This window comes from Leptinotarsa decemlineata, unplaced genomic scaffold, assembly GCF_025532065.1.
Source record: "Leptinotarsa decemlineata unplaced genomic scaffold, Ldec_3_MD MMD2_tig00003335_RagTag_RagTag, whole genome shotgun sequence".
Classification (NCBI taxonomy): Eukaryota; Metazoa; Arthropoda; class Insecta; order Coleoptera; family Chrysomelidae; genus Leptinotarsa; species Leptinotarsa decemlineata.
Genome location: NW_027412587.1, coordinates 5,592,383 through 5,620,189, shown reverse-complemented (window position 1 = coordinate 5,620,189; position 27,807 = coordinate 5,592,383). Strand labels below are relative to the sequence as shown.

General features: G+C 36.8%; 2 protein-coding genes across 4 annotated transcripts in view; one reads left to right on the top strand and one right to left on the bottom strand.

Moving 5' to 3' along the window:
• The window catches only part of LOC111503356 (uncharacterized), a 212,221-nt gene that overhangs the window by 94,638 nt on the left and 89,776 nt on the right, over positions 1–27,807 (bottom strand). The window lies entirely within an intron of this gene.
• Positions 7,926–12,207, top strand: LOC141483382 (uncharacterized). Of its 2 annotated transcripts, none has more exons than XM_074178003.1 (2): positions 7,926–9,259; positions 9,348–12,207. In XM_074178003.1, the coding sequence occupies exon 2, from the start codon at positions 10,858–10,860 to the stop codon at positions 12,205–12,207; it is 1,350 nt and encodes a 449-aa protein (XP_074034104.1). In that variant the 5' UTR covers positions 7,926–9,259; positions 9,348–10,857. The 2 variants fall into 2 exon arrangements, with proteins under 2 accessions (XP_074034104.1, XP_074034103.1); XM_074178002.1 differs by having other exon boundaries at positions 7,926–9,450; positions 9,742–12,207.

Genomic DNA, 27,807 nt, shown 5'->3' with positions numbered 1-27,807 from the left:
CAAGCTGAAATCATCCACAAAGAGGAAGACTGGTTTAGGAGAAAATTCAAAGAAGCCGCGTATATGTTGTCCAACAACGCATTTAGTCAAGCTAGCGTAGAAATACTTAACCTATGGAAACCCTAACAATCGAAACGTCGTGACATAACTTGGTTTAAAATCTTTTAATTTTAATTTTTCATTTTTTGTTAATAAAAAGGATTTAGAAAAAATCATTGATTATTCAAAACATCTTGGACTTGAACTAAATTTTGAAAAATGCGAGTTGATTACTCTTTCAACTCCTAATAATATTTCCGAATCCATTTTTAAATTGGCTCCTGGCATAAGAATTTTGGAAAAGTCTAAATGGAGTCTTCTGGGTGCTCCTCTCTCTAAAGATTCACTTTCAGAACATCTTCGAGAAAAACGGGAATCACTCAAATTGCTGACCACCAGATTGAATGAACTTCCAAAACACGTTGCATTTTTTCTTTTGAAAAATTGTTTGGCGATTCCAAAACTCATGTACGCCCTCAGATGTTCCCCCACTTGGTCAAGTTAGTTAGAGCTTGACGAATTTGATATTTACTCCGCCACACGACGGAATATGTTACAAACAATCATTTCAATAATGATTCATGGCTCCAAGCAACTCTTCCTGTAAACCTTGGCGGATTAGGGCTACGTTCGGCTTCTTCCTTAGCTTTACCAGAATTTCTGTCATCAGTCAATAGTGTTTCCGATCTTATCAATTCCATCCTTCCTTCCATATTTATTAATATCAAAGACGTTTTTTATTCTGAAGGTGAATCACTTTGGCATGCTGCAACTAATATTGCTCCTCCTACAGATAAAAAGAAAGTACAAAGTGTATGGGACCGACCTCTCCTGAACATTATAACTGATAAACTTCTGGAATCTACAAGTGTATACGATAAGGCTCGCCTGAAAGCAGCAATGATCAAGGAATCGGTTGCTTGGCTGAATGCTTTACCTGTTGCATCTCTTGGAACACTATTAGACGATGAATCTTTCAGAATAGCAGTAGGACTTAGGATGGGTTCATCTATTTGTGTTTCTCATACTTGTATTTGCGGTAGTATAGTTGATGAGAAAGGTACACATGGTTTGAGTTGTAGGAGAAGTGCAGGGCGTACATCTCGACATCACCAAGTGAACGACATATTGAAACGAGCTATGTTGTCAGCGGATGTTCCTGCAATTCTGGAACCCTTAGGTACCAGTCGAGATGATGGTAAACGACCAGATGGCATGTCTTTCATACCATGGAAATACAGTAAACCTGTGGTATGGGACTTTACTTGCGTTGACACGGTAGCGGCTTCCCATCTAGCCAAAAGTTCCAAGTCTGCTGGAACTGCAGCATTGTCTGGCGAGAAATTGAAAAGAAAAAAATACCAAAATCTTGGAAACAACTATCTGTTTCATCCAGTAGCGGTTGAAACTTTTGGTGTTTATGGCCCGGAGTCTCTGTTATTCGTTCATGAACTCGGAAGGAGAATAGGCCAAGCAACGAAAGATCACCGTTCTACCTCTTTTTTGATAGAAAGAATTAGTATTGCTATTCAACGTGGCAATGCTGCTTCACCACTTGGAACTATTCCTCCTTCACATAATTTTGATGAGATCATGCATTGCCCTAATTTCAGTACGGAACTGGAACCTCTTCGAAACAAGCCGAGATATGTGGATATTTATCAGTCTCCTATCAAGGTTAATTCACAAGTGATTGATCCACCTTCTTCTTTTTCAGTGCGGTCAGTGGACTCAGGTCATTCTTGCCCCCAAAAAATGAGTTGCAGTCCTCGTAGAACTGGTACCTTTTCAGTGGAAGAGCTTTTTGAAGCAAGAGCCGAATCGATCCCTCTACGAAACCCTTCTTCACTTGAAAGGATGGATCGCAGCTTGAGGAATGGTTCTTATGGAGATTCTGTGAAACGTGTTCTTCCTTACGAATCAGTAGAGAGTTGTCCTGAAAATCTAGAGAAGAAAATTGGATTGGATAATTTAGAAAACACTTGCTACATGAATAGCATTTTACAAGTGTTGTTCATGCCGAAGAATTTCAAGAACGAAGTTTTAATTATGAACGAGAACGGGAATGTTTCCTACTTATTCATCAAACTCAAACAACTATTCATGCAGTTGCAGTTTCGTAAGAAGGTATCATCTTTTCCTCCAACCGATTTCCTGGAGTCTTTGAAGTCCACTAGATACTCTTTAGGACAACAAGAGGATTGTTCCGAATTCTTGGGGTTCTTGTTGAATACTCTTCGTGAGCAAAACAATAGCAAAATCAATACTCCTGACCGCTCTGGACTGAATGATTCCGTACAACACATCTCGTCTTGTGTTTGAAAATCTTTTGTTGGAAAAATCCTCACTTGTTTACTTTGTGGTAAATGTTCAAGAAGTACTGAAAACTTATGTGAATTTCTGGAACTTCATCTAGCTTTTCCTAATACGACTAATTACCAGTCCGTGCAAAGCTTATTGTTAAATCATCTGAAAATGGAAGTTTTAACAGGTGATGATCGACTGTATTGTCAAACATGTGCCAAACTAACTGACTAACTAACTGTTATAAGGAAACAAGAATAGCTGAGGCACCAGTCAATCTAATAATAACACTGATGATTTTCAAACAAGACTCAACCTCTAACGGAAGCAAGAAACTCTGTGGAATGTTCGAAATAGATGAACATTTCAACCTAGCAGACCACTGTTATAATATTCATGCAGTCATTGTTCAATGTGGTTCTGGCATTGAATTTGGTCATTATTACGCCTTGGTCAAAGAAGAAACGGACTGGTTTAAGTTTGACGATAGTCGTGTCACGAAGTGTTCTGGCGATGCATTGAATTTGTTGGAGCCTCTGGAGACACCCTACATTTCGTTTTATAAGAGAGAGGACATTGTTAGATCAAGATCTTCAGATGATGTGGTGCTGCAGGTTTTTCCGGGTTTTCCTGCAGCTGAAAAAGCAAATGCGCCACTGGAATCAATGAAGTCGCCCCGGAGAGCCAATTAATTTTTATTGTTGTTTCTATTTTATTTTTATCGTTGTTTTAATAAAATATTTTTTAATTTTAAGCTTTTATTAATATTCCAATTTTTTATTTTTTTGGTTGTTGCTTGTATGTTGTTTCTTTGTAATTTCAGTTTTTTGTTTAATAACATTGTTATTTTCGGTTAATCTTTTTAATTTTTTTCAGGGATTTCAAATCAATTTATATTATATTAGACAATGGAAGTCCGAACTGATAAAATACACCACGAAACATTGTCAACCACCTTCAAAGAAACGGATAACTTACTCGTATATGTTTTTTGAAAGGTATGATATTTATTGTTTTCTATATTTGGATAACATTGGAAAAGTTGTTTGAAAAAAATGAATAGATGTATTCATCTATCGCCATTTTCTCTCATTTGAAAAGTTTTTCTGTTATGGATTTTTTCAAAAATACAATTTTTTCATTATTTCATTTTCAAAATTTTTCTTCATAGAATGAGTTAGTTATTGGGGATTTCAGTGTTTCTGTAGTAGGCTATTGGAGGCAGATTGAAAAAGATTTCTCTTGTAGGCTGCCGGAGGCAAGATAAGAAAGATTATGGGTGACAATAAAAAGGCCTGGAATGAAAATTAGTTCAATTTAGCATGGCCTTTTGTTGACACTCAATAAAAGGATCCTTAAAATCGAGATATGTTATACCTTTAGATAACATGTAATATTAGTCACTCGTGTTTTCTATTTTGGTTTTTAGAATCCACAAATGTGTTGAGCTGAAACACCTGCCAGGAAAAGATAATCAGAACATCTGCTTGATAATAATCAAAAGTGAACCTTTTTTTTTATTCAAAGATAAGGATTTTCGTCTCAAGGTCGAGCTTATTAGACTAATCTAAAGAACATGGAATTTGACACCAAGAATTGTTCAACTGCATTTATTGGTATATATTTGGTGAAATATTAGAATGAATACCTATACTGGAATATTAACTGGTGTTGGTATTTTATGTTGAAATGATACATGAAACCGTAACACTGAAGTTCAAAAAAGGTTAAATATTATCAACGTAGAATATCTCCAATCAAGCAGGAAAACGGACTACGTTGCACTGAATCGGAAAACCCCGTATTCCAACAATTGTCATGTGAATAGGTTTGGGGCTTATATGAGCCAATCCTGAATTAGCTTGGTGGGATATAAATTATATTCTTTTCATTTATCGTTTGTAACATTTTTCGAACCCACATTTCCAATTAATTTTCATTCATCATTCGATTCGGATTTATTTCCAATGAGCACAATCCAATTCATCAGTTCTATCTTATCATCCCCCAAACTTCATCAAAACAAAACGTTTTTGGATTTCATTTCATTGTGTCAGCTATCACTCCATATTCCATCAGAATAAACTTCAATTCCTATCACGTTTTCCATTTGTGATTACGGACCTTTCCACTCCAACATCCCTACATTTTTCTCCGAACAAATGAAAATACAGTGTTACCGTTTTTCAAGCGTGGGGTAAAGCAGGAAAAAAAATTGTTGATGAGACATATTTTTGAGTAATGCTTGCACGGCAATAATCAGAATATATTTACTGTCCTTAATACGAGATGCATTCGATAATATATCTTTCTATGTCTTGAATGTATATGGAATCTTGAATTTTGTGGGAATCAGCTCAGATATCTCGAATTCTCTGTTTTTATTTACATTTCAAATTATTAAATTACCGGCTCCACTTCTTATTTCTCCACTTTTTGATTTCGAATATCCACCTCCCCTGGTAGATTTCTGTCGGAAAATAACACAGGCCAACAACCTACAAACTTTCTCGATAATTTTAACTTATTCCTGCTTAAGTTGGCGTCCTGATTGCGAAAAAACATAAAAGAACGTTGTATAACCCACAAATTTTTCACACTTCATTATTAAGTGAAAATGAAGTTTATGTACCATAATGTATGAGATACATTTTCAATATTCAAATATTTTAGTTGGCAACATTATTTTAATGTAATGGGGTCGGCAATGAAATAAAATGTTCTAATGTTGGTAATTCTGATAAATTTTACCGCCGTTCAGTTTTTTCACTGAGTATAATCTAAATGAGTGTAAATATAAACTCAAACAAAATTATAATGGTTAAACGTGATTGTAAAAATTCTTATAATGCTTTTTGCTATATCTGTGGTAATTTTTTGAGAAAAAAACATCAAAGGAACATTACTGACTTTGTGAATAAAGTTTACTTGGCCTATTTTGTTAAAGAAATCAGTAGTCAACGCAAGTTTTTTGTTTCTGATTGATTCGACCGTTACTTGATGAAGATACACAGTAATTTCATAAACTACACCTCACGATTTGATCTCCACATACTTTATTTGAAAAATATATATCACAACATGCGATTCACTTGATAGCGTATAGTAGCTCTGCTATTTTTTTAGTTCAAGAAGTCAGAGTTGGGTCGGATACAGCAAAAAAGGATCCGAATGCCGGATGCGGATACTTTCAATGTATCCGGATACTTATTGAAAAATTACGGATACTTTCACCTAAAAATGTACTCGGATACAAGTATTCGGATACTTTTATCGGATATTTTTACGGATACTTTTAGAGTTAGTTAAAATAGTGTTTTAATGTATACAAGTAAAAATACTAGGGATGAATATGAAAAACAAAAAGTGATAAAAAAATATAGGAAATAAAAGAAATTCAAAAAACTGTTTATATTTATTTTGGAAACAAAGAACATTTCAGTGAATATTACTGGAGTTTTTTCCCAACACCAAATCGTTATTTTCAACACCTCGACACGTGTTTCGATCACCAAGTGATCATCTTCAAAGAGGAAGATTAATCAGTTTTAATCTTCCTCTTTGAAGATGATCACTTGGTGATCGAAACATGTGTCGAGGTGTTGAAAATAACGATTTGGTGTTGGGAAAAAGCTCCAGTAATATTCATTACTACACCAAAGGTTCCAAACAGTGCATCATAAGAACATTTCAGTGAAAAAAATATATTTTTAGCTTTTACCACATTGTTAGCTAGATGTGACATTTATATATATAATAGTACCTTTGACTTTGAATTTGCCTTCGTCAGTACCAATCCTCAAAGTGTTCATCACTTAAATGTTTTCTCTTAGGCGTATCAATCATAGTTGCAGAAGAGAAAAGTCTTCCTACTGGTGCTCATGAAGGTAAGCATGTATTATACTTGAGTGACACTTTTTTTAATATTGGGTATTCATGTAATACTTGTAAATTCGTTCTTTTGTCTTCCAGATATCTTAATAGTTAACATAGATTCTGATTCAACGAGATTGATTGGTACTTGGTATCTTTTAGTGAGGTAAGGCGGTAAAAGACTTTACCGAGGATGCTGAACTTCGAGTTTGGTTGCCCCAACCCCGTAAACGGAAGAAAACAAGCCCCAAGTGAGGTGGGGGTTGATATATGAGGCACTCTAATAACTCATTTTTCGAGGTGGCAAAGTGCTAATCCGAATATAGAAGTATTCGGGTACCTACTACTCAACTCTGCAAGAATTACACTCCAATAGTGAAGTATAAAAGAAACCAAGAAATTTGTGAAAAACTTCAACACTTGAGTTTTTTCCCTCTAGATCAAGTTGTTTCCATAGATGATGTCATAGTGCCGCCATTTTGAATTTGGTGAAAATAGTTCCAACGCCACTATTTTGAATAGAAATGATCAATGGTATTATATTACTGAAAAATAATTTCATATTCCATTTAATAATTTTGAAAAATATATGCAAAATTATCAAATCCAGTCTATGTCGGGAGATATTTTCATTTGTTTCATTGGATATTATAAATACCGATCTCTATGACCTACCGATTTCAAATGTTTCATTTCACAAACAACTGAATGGCGTCGTGTACAATGATTTCGTTGTACTTCTCGTTTTGAGCCTTACTTCAAAATTGAAATTAACTTTTCAATGGTGAATCCTATATCTATTCCTCATTATTCCCCAGATGTATTGAAAATTTTGTTTTTTTTTCAATCCAAATCATAAAAAGTTAAATTCACATTTTGTGACATTTGTATGCTCTTATTTATATATCAATCTAGTGCTACGACAGATAGATATAATTTTACACATATGTTACCTACATGCAACGATTATGGACATACAGGATTGCTTACTTACATATGTCGTCACGTTTAACAATCGCCGAACAGATGTGACGTAACAGTGGTGACACTTTTAGTAGCTGCCATAAGACTGTGTGTTATTTTAACATTTTTTGAGGATTATTTTCGAACAGAATTACATTGTTTTTGTTTATTTTTATTAAATTTCTATTTAACTAGACCAATTAAGTTTTTGAAACATTGAGTTTGTTAAACTGGTGTAACGAGTAGATGCCAAATAAGACTCTGTTATTTTCTTCCGTTTTAAGGTTTGTTTTTTGCCATTGAGGATTTTTTTGTTTGTTTTTTAAACATTTTTGAATTAAATTAAGGTAAAAATTGGAAATATTCACATTTTTGTAAGTAATAACAATAATTGTCTAACCATTAAATAACCTTGTAATTTTTAGTTAAAATGCCTGGTCGTATTTGTGCAGTGCCAACTTGCAAAAGCAATCAGTTGACTTTAAAGAAAAGTGGTGTTACTGATGTAATATTTCAGTCTTTTCCTATTGCTATGGATGTGGTTTCCACAACTTTGCAAAAAGGATGGATTCGTCGCTGCAAAAAAGGATACATTCACTCTCAAAAATGGATTTTCTCAAATTAGTTGCCGTGGTCCAAATGAACATCGTAGTCCATTGGAAGCAATTTACCGAATCAGAATGATCATTCTGGAAAAAAATTCTACCATCCTCTGTAACGGTCTAAATTTACTTGTAAATATTGTAGATATTGTTCGTTTATTTACTATGGAATCGACAGAATTGTCATTTATTGATGACGAACTTTTCGTCACAGCTAGAGACACATCTGGTTTGTCAGTGTGCCCAACCTACATTTTCAAAGAAGTTGTTACGTTTCAATTTAGCACTAGATCAAACTGCTCTTATGTGACCTTTCAAAAACACTACCTTACCTTTTAAGATCTTTATTCAGAGGATATTAACAATGTAATTCAGTTACAAGTTCATTTTATTCATTTAACATCATAGTAATGGGAATCTTCCGTTCCATAGAAAACCATACCTGAAATGTATAAGAATAAATGTATGCTCCCTGACTAACTGCTTGACCAGTACTTACGCATTCTCCTATTGCCAATCGACGTTGGAGATCCGAAATTCCTCGCTAGGTTGAAATAGTTGTTATTGTTTGTTTCTCAGTTTTCTTCACCTATCATTTTTTTCAGCCGTTGTCTGCCTTATTCCCTATACCTTTCCGAGAATATTTCTTGCATAGATTGTTATTCATCACTTCCAGAAGGTTTACTGACATATTAGAGCCATATCGCCTGAAAAACAATATTAGTTACCTCTGGGTTTCTGAATACTGTTTGATATTTTCGGTAAATAATCTGAATAATACGAATGCTCTAATATTTGTACTGAAAGGGAAGGATGTGGCGACTTACCTTGTATGTTTCTATTCCATCGCATGAATAAGGATTGGTAAATAGTTGAAAATAGGTTGGAACAATATATTTTGTAAATATTCGTAAACAAGGTTAAGAGACAGCTGTTGGTTGACATCTGCCGAACTTTCGTAGTATCGTTCCGTCGACTTACACCGAACTAGTTCTACAGTTGTTCACGGGTGGAGGATTTATCGGTTACTCAAGTTGTCAAGGGTTGTTTTAGGGTTGCATTGCTTTGAGAAGGAGTTTTGATGGGTTATGGACTTGTTGATATTGTCTCAAGTGGCTGTGGAGGAATTGATAGATGTATGATGTTGTGCACAGCGCCCCCTTGGTGCTTGTAGTGTAGATTGGATGCACTGTGGCAACAACTGGTTAGCTGTCAGATGTGGCAGTCGCTTAGTATTTGGAAGTTAGCCTTCGGTGAGCTTGGTTCGGAGTTCAAAGGGTACCATCAGACTGATTGTAGGATATATTTGGTTGTATTTGTGCCATCCTTCACGGGGATTATTTCTACAAGTCAGGATTGTATAGTGGAAGACTGATTGGTCATTTTGGTGTGGATATTTGCAGTCTGAAACTTAAGCTCTTTTGAGGATTTGTGGTGGTTACCGAACTCGTGCCAGGTGGAAGGATTTCCGAAATTAGGTATGTCTGAATCACTGTCGCATCTCTCATGTGATCTTAGCTATGATATCACTTCTTCAATTCTACAACCTTCGTTTCTCGTCTCTAGATTCATAAGAAACAGAAGGCCCTCAGTCACTCATCAAGTCCCAGTAGGACTTCCGTGCAGAGCACCGCACACGAAGAAACGTATAGAAAACCCCTTGGCCAGGGTAAGAATTTTACCATTAAATGTGTTTTTGATGAGTTTAGTAATTTCTGGTTCCATCGTTATATCTCAAATGAATATTAGTATTGAAGAGAGGTTTCAACACTCATTCAATTTTCTTGATTTTTACGGGTCATATGGTTATACAGGGCACCCAAAAATATACTCTTGTTATCTTGCTACTTTGCTAAATGAAAATATACCAGGGGTATTGATTAGTCAAATAGTCCTATTGAATGGGGGTTGAATCTCACCTTGTTTTTATCTGATTCTGATTGAGAATTTTCTTCCGTAGGGTTTTTCTTCCTGCTTTTTTTTTGTCTTCGTTAAGGGTTCCTGTTTTCCTTTTTTTTTCTTCTTGGGTCTTATTTGATGATCCATTACTGGTCCAGCTTGTCGTGCCCTACAGGGTGATCTATCTTGGTGGTGCTACAGGGTGATCCATCTCCGCCGTACTACAGGGTGATCCATCTCAGCAGTACTACAGGGTGATCCACTTCCGTCGAACTACGGGGTAGCCTAACACCATATACCGGGTGGCCCAAAAGGAGCACGCAAGTTATAATTGATTTAATTGAATATTTGTGATATACTGAGATATTTGAATAATTGTTGCCCTTATGTTTATTGATACCTGTTGATATAGTGTTTGTTTATCGTTTATTGATTAAGAGTTTGTTATTGATACCTGATTGACATAGATATTTGTGAAACGGAAATTGAGGTATATTCTTCCTTTCACGATTGCTGATTGACACCGATGCGCCTACGCCTGAGCTCACGCGACGCAAACGAGTTTGTCTTACCATCCGATACTAGTATTTACGATTTCACCTACTCAATTTTCGTGGTAGTTTTACTCGACGTATTGTAGTTTTTTTTGAGCGTCGTTACTACCGTAATTTATGGCTGATTGAATTCGTGGTATATACACCGCGCTCTTGTATGGACATTTGAACATCGCGTAGTAGTGTGAATATTGCATTGTTGTCTTAGAAGCGTTGTTGGTTAATCCATGTAAGTTAGGATTACTGAATAAATCATATTGGGGACCTTTATATTTTATTTCCAATATTAATTGGTAAGTTATTGATATTGTGAGTTACTTAGGGTATCTGGAGGATTAAATTTACCTGGCGCCCATTAAGATCTATTTGAAATTTGCTAAGTTGTTTAACCCACTCCCGTCTCCACTGTTTAGCTTAGCCGCGGATACCCATCTGTCTTATTTGTTACCGACAGATGATTTAGTCTCCTCTTGTGGTTTGTGAGGTGACATTTTTGGCGCCCAACGTGGGGCCCTTAAAAGAAGGTTTTTTTTTGCGTTTTGGCTTTAGTAGGTGACTTTTGGAAACTTTGGAAAAATATAAATATTTTTTTTTAATTGATACCACTCTAGTAGAATAGCGTTATGGCAAGAAGACTGGTAATAAATCGTCTTGATAAAGACGAACTGACCTATGAATTAGCATATCGGGGCGTAGCAACTGGCACTTGTGAGGAAATGAGACATCGTTTGGTTCAAGTAATGCAGATGGAAAGGTACGGCGAGAGTCTTCGATATCCTTCATATCCATTCACTTTCGAGGAAGATGAGGCTGCAATCAGAGGGAAACTAGATGATATCAGAAGGCTGATTGATGACATAACCGATTCTGGAACGAGTAGCGGGGCAATGAAACTTCAGACCAAGCTAGCACATGTGTTGAATCGTATAGACAATATGGACCCAGATAAGGATAAGGACAAAGAAACCCGGAAATCCGAACTCCTGGGTTTGGCTCTGTCGTTGATGGACGAATTTTCACATAAAGTTGACAGCAGCAAGAGAAGTGATACGAAGCGTGTGCCGGTTGCACTAAATCAATTAGAAAGCAGATTGGGAGCGCAATCATTCCATGCTAACTTAGGAGCAGTTGCTCGTTCGTCTCTGACGGAAGATCCAGTCTTTGACCCATGCTCAACCAGTAAAATGATTCCGCCTTATAAATGGAATCTGAAGAAGTTTTCTGGAGATGGTAAAGGAATGTCGGTGACAGCATTTTTCGAGGGAATAGAGGAGTTGAGACTAGCGCGACATGTCCCCAACGCTGTTTTGTTGGACTCAGGTGTGGACCTTTTTGCTGACAAGGCGTATCAATTTTATAAAGATTGTCGGAATCGAGTATCGACCTGGGAAGAACTAGTGGAAGAGTTTCGAGAAGAATATCTCTCTGCCAATCATTCTGACGCATTGTTCGAAGAATTGCAGAAAAGGACTCAACACCACTCAGAAACCATCGGAGTTTATCTTGCAGTGATGTCAAGCTACTTCAGCCGCCTAGGTTGCCCAATGACAGAGGAAGCTAAGCTGAACATAGTTATGAAGAATTTACATCCCTTTTACCAAGACAGATTACGTGAACCCTTACCCACAACCATTTCAGAACTTCGCTCGGTATGTCGAAGAATGGAAGCCAGAAGGGACATAATCAATAGCTACGTAGAACCATCAGCACGTCGTGGCAACGTGATAGAGAAGGATTTGGCTTTCGTAGAGGTCACCAAGGAATTGAATGCCTTAGAGATAGCAACGGCACGAATTCCGTCGAACAATCAGTCGAAGGAGATAGTATGTTTCCGATGCGATCAACCCGGACATCGTGCTATAGGATGTGCTCTACCGAAGCAACTGGAATGCTACAGATGTAAGAGAAAAGGGTATACCGTTCGTAATTGTCCAAACTGCTCCGTGTCGGGAAACGACAAGCGACGCCTTTGAATCGTCGAGGGGAAGGCGCTCGCAAATTGCACTCGGCGACTGCTATTCAACCAATCCTTGATTATATTCTGGATCACGCCGAAAACGATGAGAGACCCTACCTTAAAGTCGAAGTCTTGGGGCGTAGTTTACTGGGGTTATTAGACTCAGGTGCCTCAGCCACTATCTTGGGACACCCAGGTTGGCAAATCGTAAAAGATTTGGTACATTTGAATTCAGCAAAGAGAATTAGTTGCACTGTTGCCAATGGTCAAGTATGTGAAAGTATAGGAGAATGTGAAGTGCCATTTTGTTTAAGAGGCAAGCTGAAATTAATTCGAGTTTTAGTGGTTCCTGATGTCCCTCATCACTTAATTTTGGGAACGAATTTCTGGAGAGCAATGGGAGTGGTTCCGAATCTGAGGCACAACGAGTGGAAATTTTCTGAGGAAATTTGCTATCTGAACGCATTGGACCATCTTCGAGGACAAACAGCTTTATCACCATTGGAAGAGGCCCGGCTAAACGCTGTAGTAGAGAAGAACAAGGAGCTCATGGGGAATAATTTAGGCTGTACGAATCTAGCTGAACATGTCATCGTGACCAACTCACCACCCATCAAACAGCGTTATTATCCAGTGTCGCCTATTATTCAACAACATATTGATCGAGAACTAACAGAGATGTTGAAGAACGATATTATCGAGAAGTCGAATAGTGGCTGGTCGTCACCGGTTCTTCTCGTTAAGAAGAAAGATGGGAGCTACCGCTTTTGCGTTGATTACAGAAAACTAAATTCGGTAACGGAACGAGACAGCTACCCTCTCCCATATGTTTCCCACACGCTCGATAAATTGAAAAATGCACATTATTTATCCTCTCTTGATATCAAGTCTGCGTATTGGCAAGTTCCTGTGGCGGAAAAGTCGAGACCGTATACAGCGTTTACCGTTCCTGGGCGTGGTTTGTTCCAATTTAAAAGGATGCCGTTCGGATTACATAATTCACCAGCAACGTGGCAGAGGTTGATCGATACCGTCCTAGGACCTGAACTAGAACCACACGTCTTCGTCTATTTGGATGATGTAGTGATCGTTACCCAAACTCTGGAGAAACATCTGACAATTCTTGATGAAGTTTTCCGCAGATTGAGAGAAGCAAATCTCACTGTTAGCTTCGAAAAGTGTCAATTTTGTAGGCCAGAAATGAAGTATTTGGGATACGTTGTAGATAGAAATGGGTTGCATGTCGACCCCGATAAAGTCAAGGCTATGTTGCAGCTTCCTAGACCAGAATCGGTAAAAGATGTCAGGAGACTGGTGGGTACTTTTTCCTGGTACAGGAGATTCATACCTGAGTTTGCATCCATCGTTTCTCCACTCACATCGCTGCTGAAAAAGGGTAGAAAGTTTGATTGGACCGAAACTTGCGATATCGCTTTTCAGAAGATGAAGGAACGTCTTATATCAGCACCAGTCTTGTGCTGTCCGGATTATTCCCTCCCATTTGTTCTGCAAACAGACGCCTCGGCATTTGGAATTGGCGCTGTTCTCACTCAGACTCGCGAGGATGAGGACGTAGTAATTTGCTATTTGAGTAGATCATTGACGAAACAAGAGCGCAATTTTTCTACTACAGAAAGGGAATGCTTGGCCGTGCTGTGGGCGATTGAAAAACTGCGACCTTATTTAGAAGCTATTCCGTTCACCGTAATAACCGATCACTATTCCTTGGTCTGGTTACAGAATTTGAAAGATCCATCAGGACGACTGGCAAGATGGGTAGTCCGCATGCAGCAATATGACTTCAAAATTGTTCACAGGAAAGGGAAGGATCACATCGTTCCTGACACCCTTTCTCGATCGGTCCCAGTCATTGATGCCATCAACCAGCAGATGAAAGAAGAGATTTTGGACAAGTGGTACCTGCGCGTGAAAGATCGAGTGAGTTTACAACCCGAAAAATACCCCAATTGGAGATTCTCTCAGGGATCACTCTACAAGTACGTCAAACCGTGTTACGTGGAATTAGAAGACCAAACCGACGTTTGGAAGTTAGTTGTACCAAAAGCGGATCGGAAGAAAATTCTTATTGAAGCTCATGCAGACCCGACCTCAGGACATCAAGGAATATTCAAAACCTACCATCGTATCAGGGAAAGGCATTATTGGCCAAAGATGAAATCTGACGTGTCGAAGTTTGTTCGAAATTGTTCCACTTGTTCCGCCTATAAACCCGACCTCAGAGGACCAAATGGACTAATGACTCCACAACCGAAAGTGACCCGGCCATGGGAAATGATCGCCAGTGATATCATGGGACCCTTACCTAGATCTACAAAAGGCAATAAATTTATCTTAGTCGTAACAGATTACTTTAGCAAGTTTTCATTAGTCTTTCCGCTAAGATCGTCAACAGCAGAAATCATCATAAGGAAGATCGAAGAGGAAGTTTTTCTGGTATATGGAGTTCCCCGAATTCTTTTGTGCGATAATGGGCCGCAATACCGATCTCGACAGATGAGAAAACTCGTGGAAGAATATAAGGTGAAAATTAGGTATAATGCCCATTATCATCCTCAGGCAAACCCGACTGAACGAGTGAACAGAACATTGAAGTCAATGTTGGCTATGTATGTGTCCGATAATCACAGGACCTGGGATTTCAACTTACCCAAGCTATCATGCGCCTTGAGAACGGCTCGACATGAGACGACTAACCACACTCCATATTTCGTGAATTTCGGCCGCTCAATGGTTTTGTGCGGAGAGGAGATCTCTCGGAGGAAAAATCTATTGGTTGATAGTGAACCTGCTGAAGATTCGAGGCCTGAAGGATTTAGAAAACTCTTTGAGGAGATAAGGAAAAGGTTAGATGTGGCTGCTCGAAAGAATGAAAAAACTTATAACCTTCGAAGAAGGAGTGAAGAATTTTGGCCAAATCAACCCGTTTGGAGGAAGAATTTTGTGGTATCGGAGGCGGACAAATATTTTAGTGCTAAGCTAGCGCCAAGATTTGTCGGGCCTTTTTATATTAAAAAAAGGGTATCCCCGTGGACATATGAATTAAGAGATGAAGACGGTAATTATAAGGGGATATGGAATGCGAAAGACCTAAAGTCAGCTAGCGCTGATGAAAATTTACGCTAGTAAATTTTCTTGAGGCAAGGGGGGAATTGTAACGGTCTAAATTTACTTGTAAATATTGTAGATATTGTTCGTTTATTTAGTATGGAATCGACAGAATTGTCATTTATTGATGACGAACTTTTCGTCACAGCTAGGGACACATCTGGTTTGTCAGTGTGCCCAACCTACATTTTCAAAGAAGTTGTTACGTTTCAATTTAGCACTAGATCAAACTGCTCTTATGTGACCTTTCAAAAACACTACCTTACCTTTTAAGATCTTTATTCAGAGGATATTAACAATGTAATTCAGTTACAAGTTCATTTTATTCATTTAACATCATAGTAATGGGAATCTTCCGTTCCATAGAAAACCATACCTGAAATGTATAAGAATAAATGTATGCTCCCTGACTAACTGCTTGACCAGTACTTACGCATTCTCCTATTGCCAATCGACGTTGGAGATCCGAAATTCCTCGCTAGGTTGAAATAGTTGTTATTGTTTGTTTCTCAGTTTTCTTCACCTATCATTTTTTTCAGCCGTTGTCTGCCTTATTCCCTATACCTTTCCGAGAATATTTCTTGCATAGATTGTTATTCATCACTTCCAGAAGGTTTACTGACATATTAGAGCCATATCGCCTGAAAAACAATATTAGTTACCTCTGGGTTTCTGAATACTGTTTGATATTTTCGGTAAATAATCTGAATAATACGAATGCTCTAATATTTGTACTGAAAGGGAAGGATGTGGCGACTTACCTTGTATGTTTCTATTCCATCGCATGAATAAGGATTGGTAAATAGTTGAAAATAGGTTGGAACAATATATTTTGTAAATATTCGTAAACAAGGTTAAGAGACAGCTGTTGGTTGACATCTGCCGAACTTTCGTAGTATCGTTCCGTCGACTTACACCGAACTAGTTCTACAGTTGTTCACGGGTAGAGGATTTATCGGTTACTCAAGTTGTCAAGGGTTGTTTTAGGGTTGCATTGCTTTGAGAAGGAGTTTTGATGGGTTATGGACTTGTTGATATTGTCTCAAGTGGCTGTGGAGGAATTGATAGATGTATGATGTTGTGCACAGCGCCCCCTTGGTGCTTGTAGTGTAGATTGGATGCACTGTGGCAACAACTGGTTAGCTGTCAGATGTGGCAGTCGCTTAGTATTTGGAAGTTAGCCTTCGGTGAGCTTGGTTCGGAGTTCAAAGGGTACCATCAGACTGATTGTAGGATATATTTGGTTGTATTTGTGCCATCCTTCACGGGGATTATTTCTACAAGTCAGGATTGTATAGTGGAAGACTGATTGGTCATTTTGGTGTGGATATTTGCAGTCTGAAACTTAAGCTCTTTTGAGGATTTGTGGTGGTTACCGAACTCGTGCCAGGTGGAAGGATTTCCGAAATTAGGTATGTCTGAATCACTGTCGCATCTCTCATGTGATCTTAGCTATGATATCACTTCTTCAATTCTACAACCTTCGTTTCTCGTCTCTAGATTCATAAGAAACAGAAGGCCCTCAGTCACTCATCAAGTCCCAGTAGGACTTCCGTGCAGAGCACCGCACACGAAGAAACGTATAGAAAACCCCTTGGCCAGGGTAAGAATTTTACCATTAAATGTGTTTTTGATGAGTTTAGTAATTTCTGGTTCCATCGTTATATCTCAAATGAATATTAGTATTGAAGAGAGGTTTCAACACTCATTCAATTTTCTTGATTTTTACGGGTCATATGGTTATACAGGGCACCCAAAAATATACTCTTGTTATCTTGCTACTTTGCTAAATGAAAATATACCAGGGGTATTGATTAGTCAAATAGTCCTATTGAATGGGGGTTGAATCTCACCTTGTTTTTATCTGATTCTGATTGAGAATTTTCTTCCGTAGGGTTTTTCTTCCTGCTTTTTTTTTGTCTTCGTTAAGGGTTCCTGTTTTCCTTTTTTTTTTCTTCTTGGGTCTTATTTGATGATCCATTACTGGTCCAGCTTGTCGTGCCCTACAGGGTGATCTATCTTGGTGGTGCTACAGGGTGATCCATCTCCGCCGTACTACAGGGTGATCCATCTCAGCAGTACTACAGGGTGATCCACTTCCGTCGAACTACGGGGTAGCCTAACACCATATACCGGGTGGCCCAAAAGGAGCACGCAAGTTATAATTGATTTAATTGAATATTTGTGATATACTGAGATATTTGAATAATTGTTGCCCTTATGTTTATTGATACCTGTTGATATAGTGTTTGTTTATCGTTTATTGATTAAGAGTTTGTTATTGATACCTGATTGACATAGATATTTGTGAAACGGAAATTGAGGTATATTCTTCCTTTCACGATTGCTGATTGACACCGATGCGCCTACGCCTGAGCTCACGCGACGCAAACGAGTTTGTCTTACCATCCGATACTAGTATTTACGATTTCACCTACTCAATTTTCGTGGTAGTTTTACTCGACGTATTGTAGTTTTTTTGAGCGTCGTTACTACCGTAATTTATGGCTGATTGAATTCGTGGTATATACACCGCGCTCTTGTATGGACATTTGAACATCGCGTAGTAGTGTGAATATTGCATTGTTGTCTTAGAAGCGTTGTTGGTTAATCCATGTAAGTTAGGATAGATCTATTTGAAATTTGCTAAGTTGTTTAACCCACTCCCGTCTCCACTGTTTAGCTTAGCCGCGGATACCCATCTGTCTTATTTGTTACCGACAGATGATTTAGTCTCCTCTTGTGGTTTGTGAGGTGACACCTCCAGGCTGCAGTGAATACTGAAGACCCGACAATAAAAGAATATATTACTCAAAAAGTCATGAAAAAGGTGGACATTGAAATTAACGCAGACACAATATATAGAGCAGACAATAGGATCAAATTGCAGTAGCATATTTTCATCTAGTAGTTCTGATATTTCTACTAACATTCCTTCAACTTCAAATACAAATATTCCAGAAATAACAGAGGACTCTTCAAAATATATTGCTGGATACTTTGCTAAAAGCATAAAAATGATCTACCTGGTTTGGGCGATTATACTTATAAAATAAAAGCAGAAGATCATAATTATAATATACCTTCTTGGGTCCAGCAACTTTCATTGGAAGGTCTTATTAAACCCACAGATAATTGGTTAGAAAAAATAGAAAGTGGAATAAGCTTTTCGAAAAACATCATTTAAATGGATTTAGAAAAGGGCCAGAATTTGTAAAACCTCTTTCAAAAAAAATTGCAAAAAGGGAAGATTATTAGAATTAGAACAATTATCAGAATGAAATATAATAACTCAAAGGCCGACGAAAATAGGTCACTTGAAAGAAAAAAAATTAAACAATTCTGATGATAGAAAAAAAATCGAAAATTAAATAAAGTAATACATCAGTCCTTTAAATTAATTTTTCTACATTCATGCAAAAAAAATTAATTCAAATATATTTTGTGGATAAAGTAGTTCATTTTTGATCTAATGTAGTATTATAATATATTAAATTGTAGATTTATCAATTTCATCATTTATGGAACATAGTTTAAGTTGAATTATTCTGTCTAAATTTCTCATTTTCTTAATAAAAAATAAAAACCGTATCATGTATTTTCTGTCAGATAAATAAAAAAAGTTGTTACACCTATAAACAATGTATTACTTATATATTTATGATTATTAAGCGTTTATTATAAAAGATGGAACAAAAAGTTAAAGAAATTTTTTTTAGATGATACTATTATCCAAAACAAAGTTCATTACAAAATTTTTGTGGGAGTTACAGTTTTCACGAAAATAATTAAAAAGTGATGAAACCTCTTACTTTTAAAAAGGGCAAAATGGCTCGCCCTATCATCAACAAAAAAAATTTTTACTTAGTATTAATCCATTTATATTAAGAATTGAATCCTACATAAAAATAATATTTTAATAAGGGATTTACATGAAATTTGTTTATTTTAATTTGAAAGTGCAGTACCGAATCAATCCAGAGTCATCACTATTACGTCACGAGATCACGTGACGTGACGCATTTCAATGCAACTAGCATGGAACTGATTGGTACCAAAGCCTTTGATCAATTCTATCGATTTTCCGGGTTTTGGAATGAAGGTGATCGTATTCCGTCTCTATGATTTAGGTATGCATTTCAGAATCAAGCTTGCCTTGAATAACACGTACAGTTTTTATGTGAAATAACTTGTTATTTATATAGCATTACTCTTAGAGCGCCTTAAAGATTTTTCTGTAGTGCTTGTGTTTTGTCTTAAAAAAATACCTCCTGTGATCTACAAATTTAGTGAGGTGAGTGCTAAAATTCTGGTATGTAGAGGAAGTGTTTCTTTTGTTGTATTTCCACCTTTCAACTTCGAAATCTACCACTTTTTTTGCCACCTGTCAATCCTCCTGCGTTCAATGTGAGAACTACTGGGAGAACTAGCACTTCTCTAACCACCCTCGTAAAGCGTGACCTCAGATTCAATTTCCCGAAACGGCTGTTTCGCTGCCATAACTTAAATTATCCTAATGTATACCCCACATGGAATACAATGAAAAGAAAATACAATTTCTTGTTGAAGCCGCTGCATGTGCTATATAAGCGAACATTAAAGGCCCTCTCAGCTTGCACGTTTCCACATCTTCTCTCAGAGTTAGAACTCCTCCGATAATAATGAGTCCCTCTCGGGTCCTACAAGTGGGTGTATTAATGGTCCCGGAATTACTTTTTGATGGGTTGGGAATTCATTTGGAGGTAGGGAGAGAAATCCTTTTGAAAATTTCATTTCAGCGATTTTAATAAAACAATGAGGAAGTGAATGATGAAATTCGCTCGGGAAATTACCACCCTGTTCATTTAGGAACGACCTAATTTCACGAGCATAAACAATGAAAACGTGTCTCTTATATAAGGATATTCATGAAAACACTTAGATCTCAAATGTTTGTCAGAATATCTCATTAAATAATTGGATGGAACTGGCCGACCTGATGAAAATGAAAACTTTCAAGCAGCATTTCAGCTTGATGAAGGCTATTGTATGGCAAAACACGTGTCGCTGATTTGTTACCCTTTATCTAGTGCAGTGGTTCTTAACTTTATAGTCATGCGGGACCATTTCATAAAATTTCTGTCAGGCCATGGACCACCAAGTAGGTTAATTAGTTTGTAGTTAATATAAAGTACCTTACGATAACTACAAATAAATACAGTACAGTACAGTAAATAAATGGAATGCTTGTTCTAATTCATCTATAGATACAATACGCATAGAATTATTTAATGTCCTTTAATCATTAGGTAAAAATCTGTAACTGTAACAAAAATTGCATTATAAATTAATGCGATTTTTGTGATTGCATATTTTTTACTAAATTCTGAATTCTTGGTTCAGTGTTACTTAAACCTAAACGCATATCAGCAGTGGCATACAACCTTTTTCGGTGCTTGTTTTTAATAATCAGAAGCGCCGAGATATGTCAAAGAAAATAAAGTTAGGTAACGAATAGCAATGTCTCGAGATGTTGGTAAAGAAATTGCCTTTTGGCTCCAAAATTCTTCAAGAATAATTCCTGATTCGAATGTATCATTTAAGTTGCTGTCGTGTAGCATATCAATTACTTCTTGAACTTCATCAAGCACCTCAGAAACGTTTACAATAAATGGATTGCGGATCAGTTTTTGAATACTTTTATCCTTGCGATCGAGAATATAGCGATTGGATTCAATTTTTGAGTTTTTTAAATGTAATATGTTTTTTTGTATTTCTACTTTTATTTCAGCACTCTGTCCATCAATAATTTGAGTAAGCTTATCAAACACTTTCGATCTTGTTGATCGAAAGTGTTTTGATTTTATCTTCATAAGCAAAAATATTGCTCATGCCTTGCAACTTCAAATTTCCCGACCCTTGCAGTAGAGGGTTCAATTTATTCAGTTGCGCAAAAAAATCGACCAAATAAGCAAAATGTATTTGAAATTTGGACTCGCAGAACTGTCAAACAACTATTTGTGTTCCTTGTTAGTTAGAATATTTTTACTTCCTCTCTTAGTTCGTACAACCTCAACAGCATGTTTCCTTTGGTAAGCCAACGCACTTCTCCGTGTGGAAAAGCAAAGTTTCATGTTCAGAGTTCATATCAGAACACAATTGTTTGAAGAGACAAGTATTGAGTGCATTCTTTTTAATGAAATTCACTACCTTTATAGCTATTTTCATCATTAAAGCGAAGCAATCTTGAAGTGTCAAAACACAATTGTCAAACACAATTGTTTGAAGAGACGAGTATTGAGTGCATTGTTTTTAATGAAATCTACTACTTTTATAGCTATTTTCATCATTAAAGCGAAGCAATCTTGAAGTGTCTTGGCAGCTAGTGCTTGATGATGAATAACACAGTGTGTCGTAATTGCAAACGGATTTTTGGTTTTTATCAATGCTGCAAGACCAGGGCGAGAACCAAGCATAGCAGGAGCACTGTCCGTACAAAACCCCTGCTTTTGCCGTTCCCACATAAGTCCATGTTTCTCCATATATTGACTTATTGCATCCATAACATCTGTACCTTGCGACGTCGTTTTAAGTTCTTGAGAAAATAGTAACTCTTCTTCAAACATTTTAGCGGCGGGTCGCATTGTATCGTGTCGACTCATCTAACATATTTGAGCTTATCGCTCACTTGTCCGGCACAGCACAGCACGGCGCTGTCCGTCGCCTAATGGCGACGGATAGTAGCATCGCCCACTTGTCCAGCTACAACCAGCATACTGAAGGTGCTGTTTGTTCGATTTCAAGGAAATTTCAGTTGACATCGAGCGGTGACAGAAACATGCCTATCACTAGCAGTTCTGACGAAGAAGTCGTCATTATAGTGGCCGCGATCTGAAGACGAGGATACATTTTTCAAGTATTTCCGAATGACTCCAGGCAAATTTTTAGAACTTCTAGATATTCTAGAGCCTGCCTTAACAAACAACTCAATTTTTCCTCGCCCATTTTCATAGCTACCGTCTGACACTGTATTGTCAACTGATGGAATAGCAAAATAGAAAGACTGAAACTTCCCAGGCACTTTTGGACAAGTTAATGCTGGCAAGCGCTAACTGGCGATGGATGCTCTTGGCTGTGCTGTACCGGGCTAGTGGGCGGTTGTCCATTCATTTTCATTCTTCCAATCCTATCCGTATTTTGACGAGACGGGCCGTGCTGTGCTATGCCGGACAAGTGGGCGATGAGCTTTATTAGTATGGCTCCGCGGACCGCTTGGGATGCTTCCAGGGACCACCAGTGGTCCGCGTACCACCGGTTAAGAACCACTGATCTACTGAGAATCAAAATTTCATTAGTACGTTTCTCAATTCATATGTCTCCCTTTTTACCCATTTTATTGTTTATCACAAACCGATGCGACATAGTGATGAAAAAAGAGTGTTATTGCGTTGATTTCGTTTTACGTTTAAATCTGTTTAAAATCTGTTTTTCCGTTAATCAGCTGTCGCCCCCATACGAACGACAACTCTCAGAAGTTGAGAAACTTGTGCGAGCTAAGGACTAACGAGGTCTTACTTTCCAACGTGTGATTCCTACCACAATACAAAGTCTAATCCAGAGCTAGGATGGTTTCTGATGATGTGTCGTATGAGAAATCCCTGGGAAACTGGGTACAATAATCGAGGTCAAGAGCATGTCGTATTTGTATATGTGAGTTGCATGTTGTGATGTTTGAATTGTGTTGTAATATCCGATGTGAGCTATTCGCTTCTTTCCTGAAAACGTTCAGAGCCTTATACAGTGAAGAAAAGAAAAATGAAACGTTCTATGTTTTTTACTACTTTTATTCGTAACAAACATTACTGCATTTTCAAACTTATACAATAAACTAAACTTATACAGTACATTTCTTTAATGTCCCCCCCTTTATTTCTTGAATGGTCAACTGAAAAAATTGAAATTTGGGATAATGAAATTATTGCATGAATACTTTATTTTGAAGTGAAATTGATAGATGAAACTTTCAAGATGGCGACTGAGCGCTATATGGGAAAAAAATTAAATGGAAAGGGGAGTCTTTTCGAAGCTCCTGAATATGAAGTCAATATCTTCACCTACTACAAAATGACGAAACATTTATTAATTTCATGAAGAAAACACATTAATATCGATATTTCAGGAAATATTTCTTTTTATCTGCCATATGGCAATTTCAACAGCCTTATAATGTTTTTTGAGTTAGTTTTTGTTTATAAAAACGACACAAAATGTCAGTACGACAATAAACATCATTGTTCAGTTGGAATATTCTCATTAAGTTTTCGGTTTTACTAGTAGAAAGGTACCACGTCAACAATCTCTAAAATGGTCAATTCTCGTTCATTGGAAAAAAATCGAAGCGATTTTTATTTACGGTGCTACGCGTAACTTTCACGAGACAGGAAGAATTTCCAATGAACGTTTTCCGAATCAACTACTGTTGACCCTCTCATCACTGAAACCGTCAAAGCGAATCCTAATGAATTCGATATGGATATTGTATTCCAACAAGATGAAGCATCACCACATTACTCCAGACAAGTAAGAAACTATTTGGATACTACTTTTCCGAATCGTTGGATTGGCCGTCGAGGTCCTACAGAATGGCCTGCCCGCTTTCCAGAATGACACCTTTAGAATTTTTTATGGGGCTATTTGCTTCAATATTGATTATAAGGCAGAGAATAATAAATATTTGTAGAGATGTTGACGTTACTTTGTTCGAAAATGTTCGGCGTGAAATATCGGATAGGCTGTTCATGTGTCAAGAAGCTCAAGGCAACCATTTCGAGCATCTTCTGAACTGACCTCAAGCTTAATACCTCATATTATGTATTTAAATGCTAATGTACTCAGGCATTTAATTAAAGTTCCGCCATTTTGTAGAAGGTGGAGATATTGACTTCACATTCTAGGGTTATGAAGTATTTGTCGGGAGCTTTAAAACGATAAGTCACAAGACCCCCTTTCTGTTCAATTTTTTCCCAGATGGCGCCCAGTCGCTATCTTGAAAGTTTCATTTGCCAATTTCACTTCAAAATGAAGTATTCATGCATTTATTTCATTATCCCAAGTTTCAATATTTTGAGATGACCCTTTCAAAAAATAAAAGTGGAGGGAAGATTAAAGAAATGCAGTGTATATCAGCTCCCCATGTTCGCGAGCCTGGTTATGATGCGCTTTGATCCTCGTAGTTCCTTCCGTTGGTGGACTTTCAGCAAATAAAATTCGTAAAATTTATATTATCCGTAACGCACTCCAATCCAGCTAGTTCCAGTAATCTATTGAAAACACTTTCCCAACATCAGAACAAAAATTACGGTCTCTCAAAAATGAAACACTTTCGATAAAATCTTTACACTTGGCTGCAACGCGCTGATGAGGCCAATAGCCAGAAACACGTGTCCGCGGTTTGCCCTCTTTTTGGAGTGATGTGTCCACTAATTGTATTATTTTTGATTTGTATCATACACACTCGATAAAATCTCTCTCTCTCTCTCTATATATATATATATATATATATATATATATATACGCACGGAGTATATATATATATATATATATATATATATATATATATATATATATATATATATATATATATATATATATATATATATATATATAAATATGAAAGTTATTGAGTGTCTTGATATAGAAACAGAAGTTAATATCGGACATAGCACTCAAGAATGTGGCAAACCATGATGGGCCAAAAGCCCGAAACACGTGTCTATGGTTTGCCACTTTCTTGAGTGCTATGTCCGATATTAACTTCTGTTTCTATATATATATATATATATATATATATATATATATATATATATATATATATATATATATATATATCCTCTAGGTTCTACTCTATCTGAACGTGTCATCCTGTGTGTCCTTTTATACGGTCCGAATTCAATACGTTCTGCTGATTTTATCTGTTGTTCCTGCAATATATGGTAGTGTGGTTGTTATGACCGGTGTGAAAAACGACCTGATAATATGAACAAGAGGGATGATGCGCAAAGATTACTATCAACATGGAGATCCGTTTTATCGCTTCGCACAAGCAATCAGACCGCTCAACCCCAGAAGCCAAACTCGGCACATGACAATACAGGTACAATAACAGAGGCAGGAAAGGCAGCTCAGGTAATAACCAAAACAGGTAGTCGAGCAAATACAGGTAGTGGCAGCAACGCAGGTAAAGCATCCATCCCTATAAATTGAGACAAAGAGTTCGAATTAATCAGTATAGTTGAAAAAACCAGACATCACCAGAAGATGGCAAATGAGACTTTGCCGAAACGTTGTGAAAATAATCCTTATGGGGATAAAATACAAAGAACACGGAGCGAAACCCGAGAAAACAGCTTATATATATATATATATATATATATATATATATATATATATATATATATATATATATATATATATATATATATATATATATATATATATATATATATATATATATATATATATATATATATATATATATATATATATATATATATATATACACTTCATTAACTTTCTTTGAAAGCTTCTGACGATTCCTCTTACATATTCTATGTTTAACTGTCACTATCGTCATCAATAATGAATTCAAAACTCCTAAATTACAACCATTGAATACTGTAACATATCACCTAGTTGTATGCCTACTTTCTAATGAATGAATCTACCCGTGTTAGGAATCACATTTTGAAAGGTAAGACCTCGTTAGTCCTTAGCTCGCACAAGTTTCTCAACTTCTGAGAGTTGTCGTTCGTATGGGGGCGACAGCTGATTAACGGAAAAACATATTTTGAAACAGATTTTTTTTAACAGAAAAGGTCAGGTATGAATTCAAAGGCATACGAGTGGGTAATATGTTAGAGTATACAATGGTTGTAATTTAGAAGTAACTTTTAGTTTACGCTTGAGGAAGCTATTGTATAGCGAAACACATGTCGCGGTTTTTGTAAATTCGTTTACAGTGAAAATCACACAAACTGTATTAAATACTTTTGTAATGGATGTTTATCAAGTGTCGGCCAGTTCTATTCAGTAATGAATTGATTTCCACCATTAATATGAAAGTGTCCAATCTCCATATAGTCCTTTTCAACTAAAATTACTTTTTTGAACCTTTTCTGCCAGTCTTCTTCAGTAATATCAGATACTTCTGCTTTAATTAGCTCTAATTAGCTTCAATTATTTCTACGACGGATGCTTTGTTTTAATTTTCCCCGAATTAACTTGATGGGGTTGAAAACACAAAAATGGGGGGAAGTCTCAGTATGGTGTGTCCATACTTTTCAGCAATACTCTCAAGGGCATACACTTTTTCAAATATTTCTGTCTGTAAAACTTCAAGTAGTTGGTTTTTGGTATAGTAATCTTCAAAATACAAATTGTTATTCATTAAAAAACTTTGTATTTCATCTTTCCTCGAATTTTTATTCGGTACTTTGATGAGCTGTCGCGAATGATAGGCGTTGTCAAGAACTATTACACTATTTGCATCCAAATTTGGGATCAATGTGTTTTCAAACCATTCTTCGAAAATATTAGCTTCCATGTTCTTATGATAGTCAACAATGACATTGCAGTCCTCAAGTTTTTTTCCACATAATTTCAATGAATTCGGAACCAATTCTTCACTTCTTCTGCAATGCACAATGATTAGTCGCGATCCCTTGTTTGCAGGCATGTTATGCGTATACATTCTCGAACCACCAGTCCACCCTTACGTAACTGTAGTGAGTGTCATACCAAGTTTCGTCCAAATAGAAAATTTGCCGTTGTTCTTGTCTATATTTAGTTATTTGTTATGTAATTCCACTATTCTTCTGCTTTCCATGACTTCTTGACGTTTGTTTATTATTTTAAATCTGAATCATCCTAGTTTCTTTATTCAATTCTGAAGAGTTTTGTCACTGCAGCTCACGTTATGGCCAAAAGAATTAAATTTCTTCCTTATGATTTCAGTTGTAGGAATCTCATTGCCTTTGTAACACTCGTTTATTGTTTTTTTCAATGATTTTATTAGATGAACATCTGAAGGTTTTGGTAATCCTGTATCACATCGCGTTTTGCGTTTATGAGGTTTGTTTTTGACTATTTTACGTACAGATGAAGACGGAACTTCCGTCAAATTGCTTGTAATTAGTTTGTTTCCCTCGAAACCAAACTTGAGATGTAGATTCTTATATACACTGAAACATACTCTCTGTTCAATATCCAAATGCATCCGAATCCTATTCACTGGTATCTCTTTTTCGCATTGTTCGCGTTGTTACACCCGTTATTACTATTAGTACTTGTCCAAGGACGCCACATTCTAAACAGATAACAAAAATTTTAAGCAATTATAACTGCACCAATATCGAATTTCAATACCCAAATCGCGATCAGTTCCTGAATTGAACACGACGGCGATAACCATCCCCGCATTCCCTGATTCAATATTCGTCACCGTAACATGACT

What these genes read in the sequence shown, in the direction of transcription:
- LOC141483382 (XM_074178003.1), top strand. Translation starts at nt 10,858, where the DNA reads ATGGCAAGAAGACTGGTAATAAATCGTCTTGATAAAGACGAACTGACC.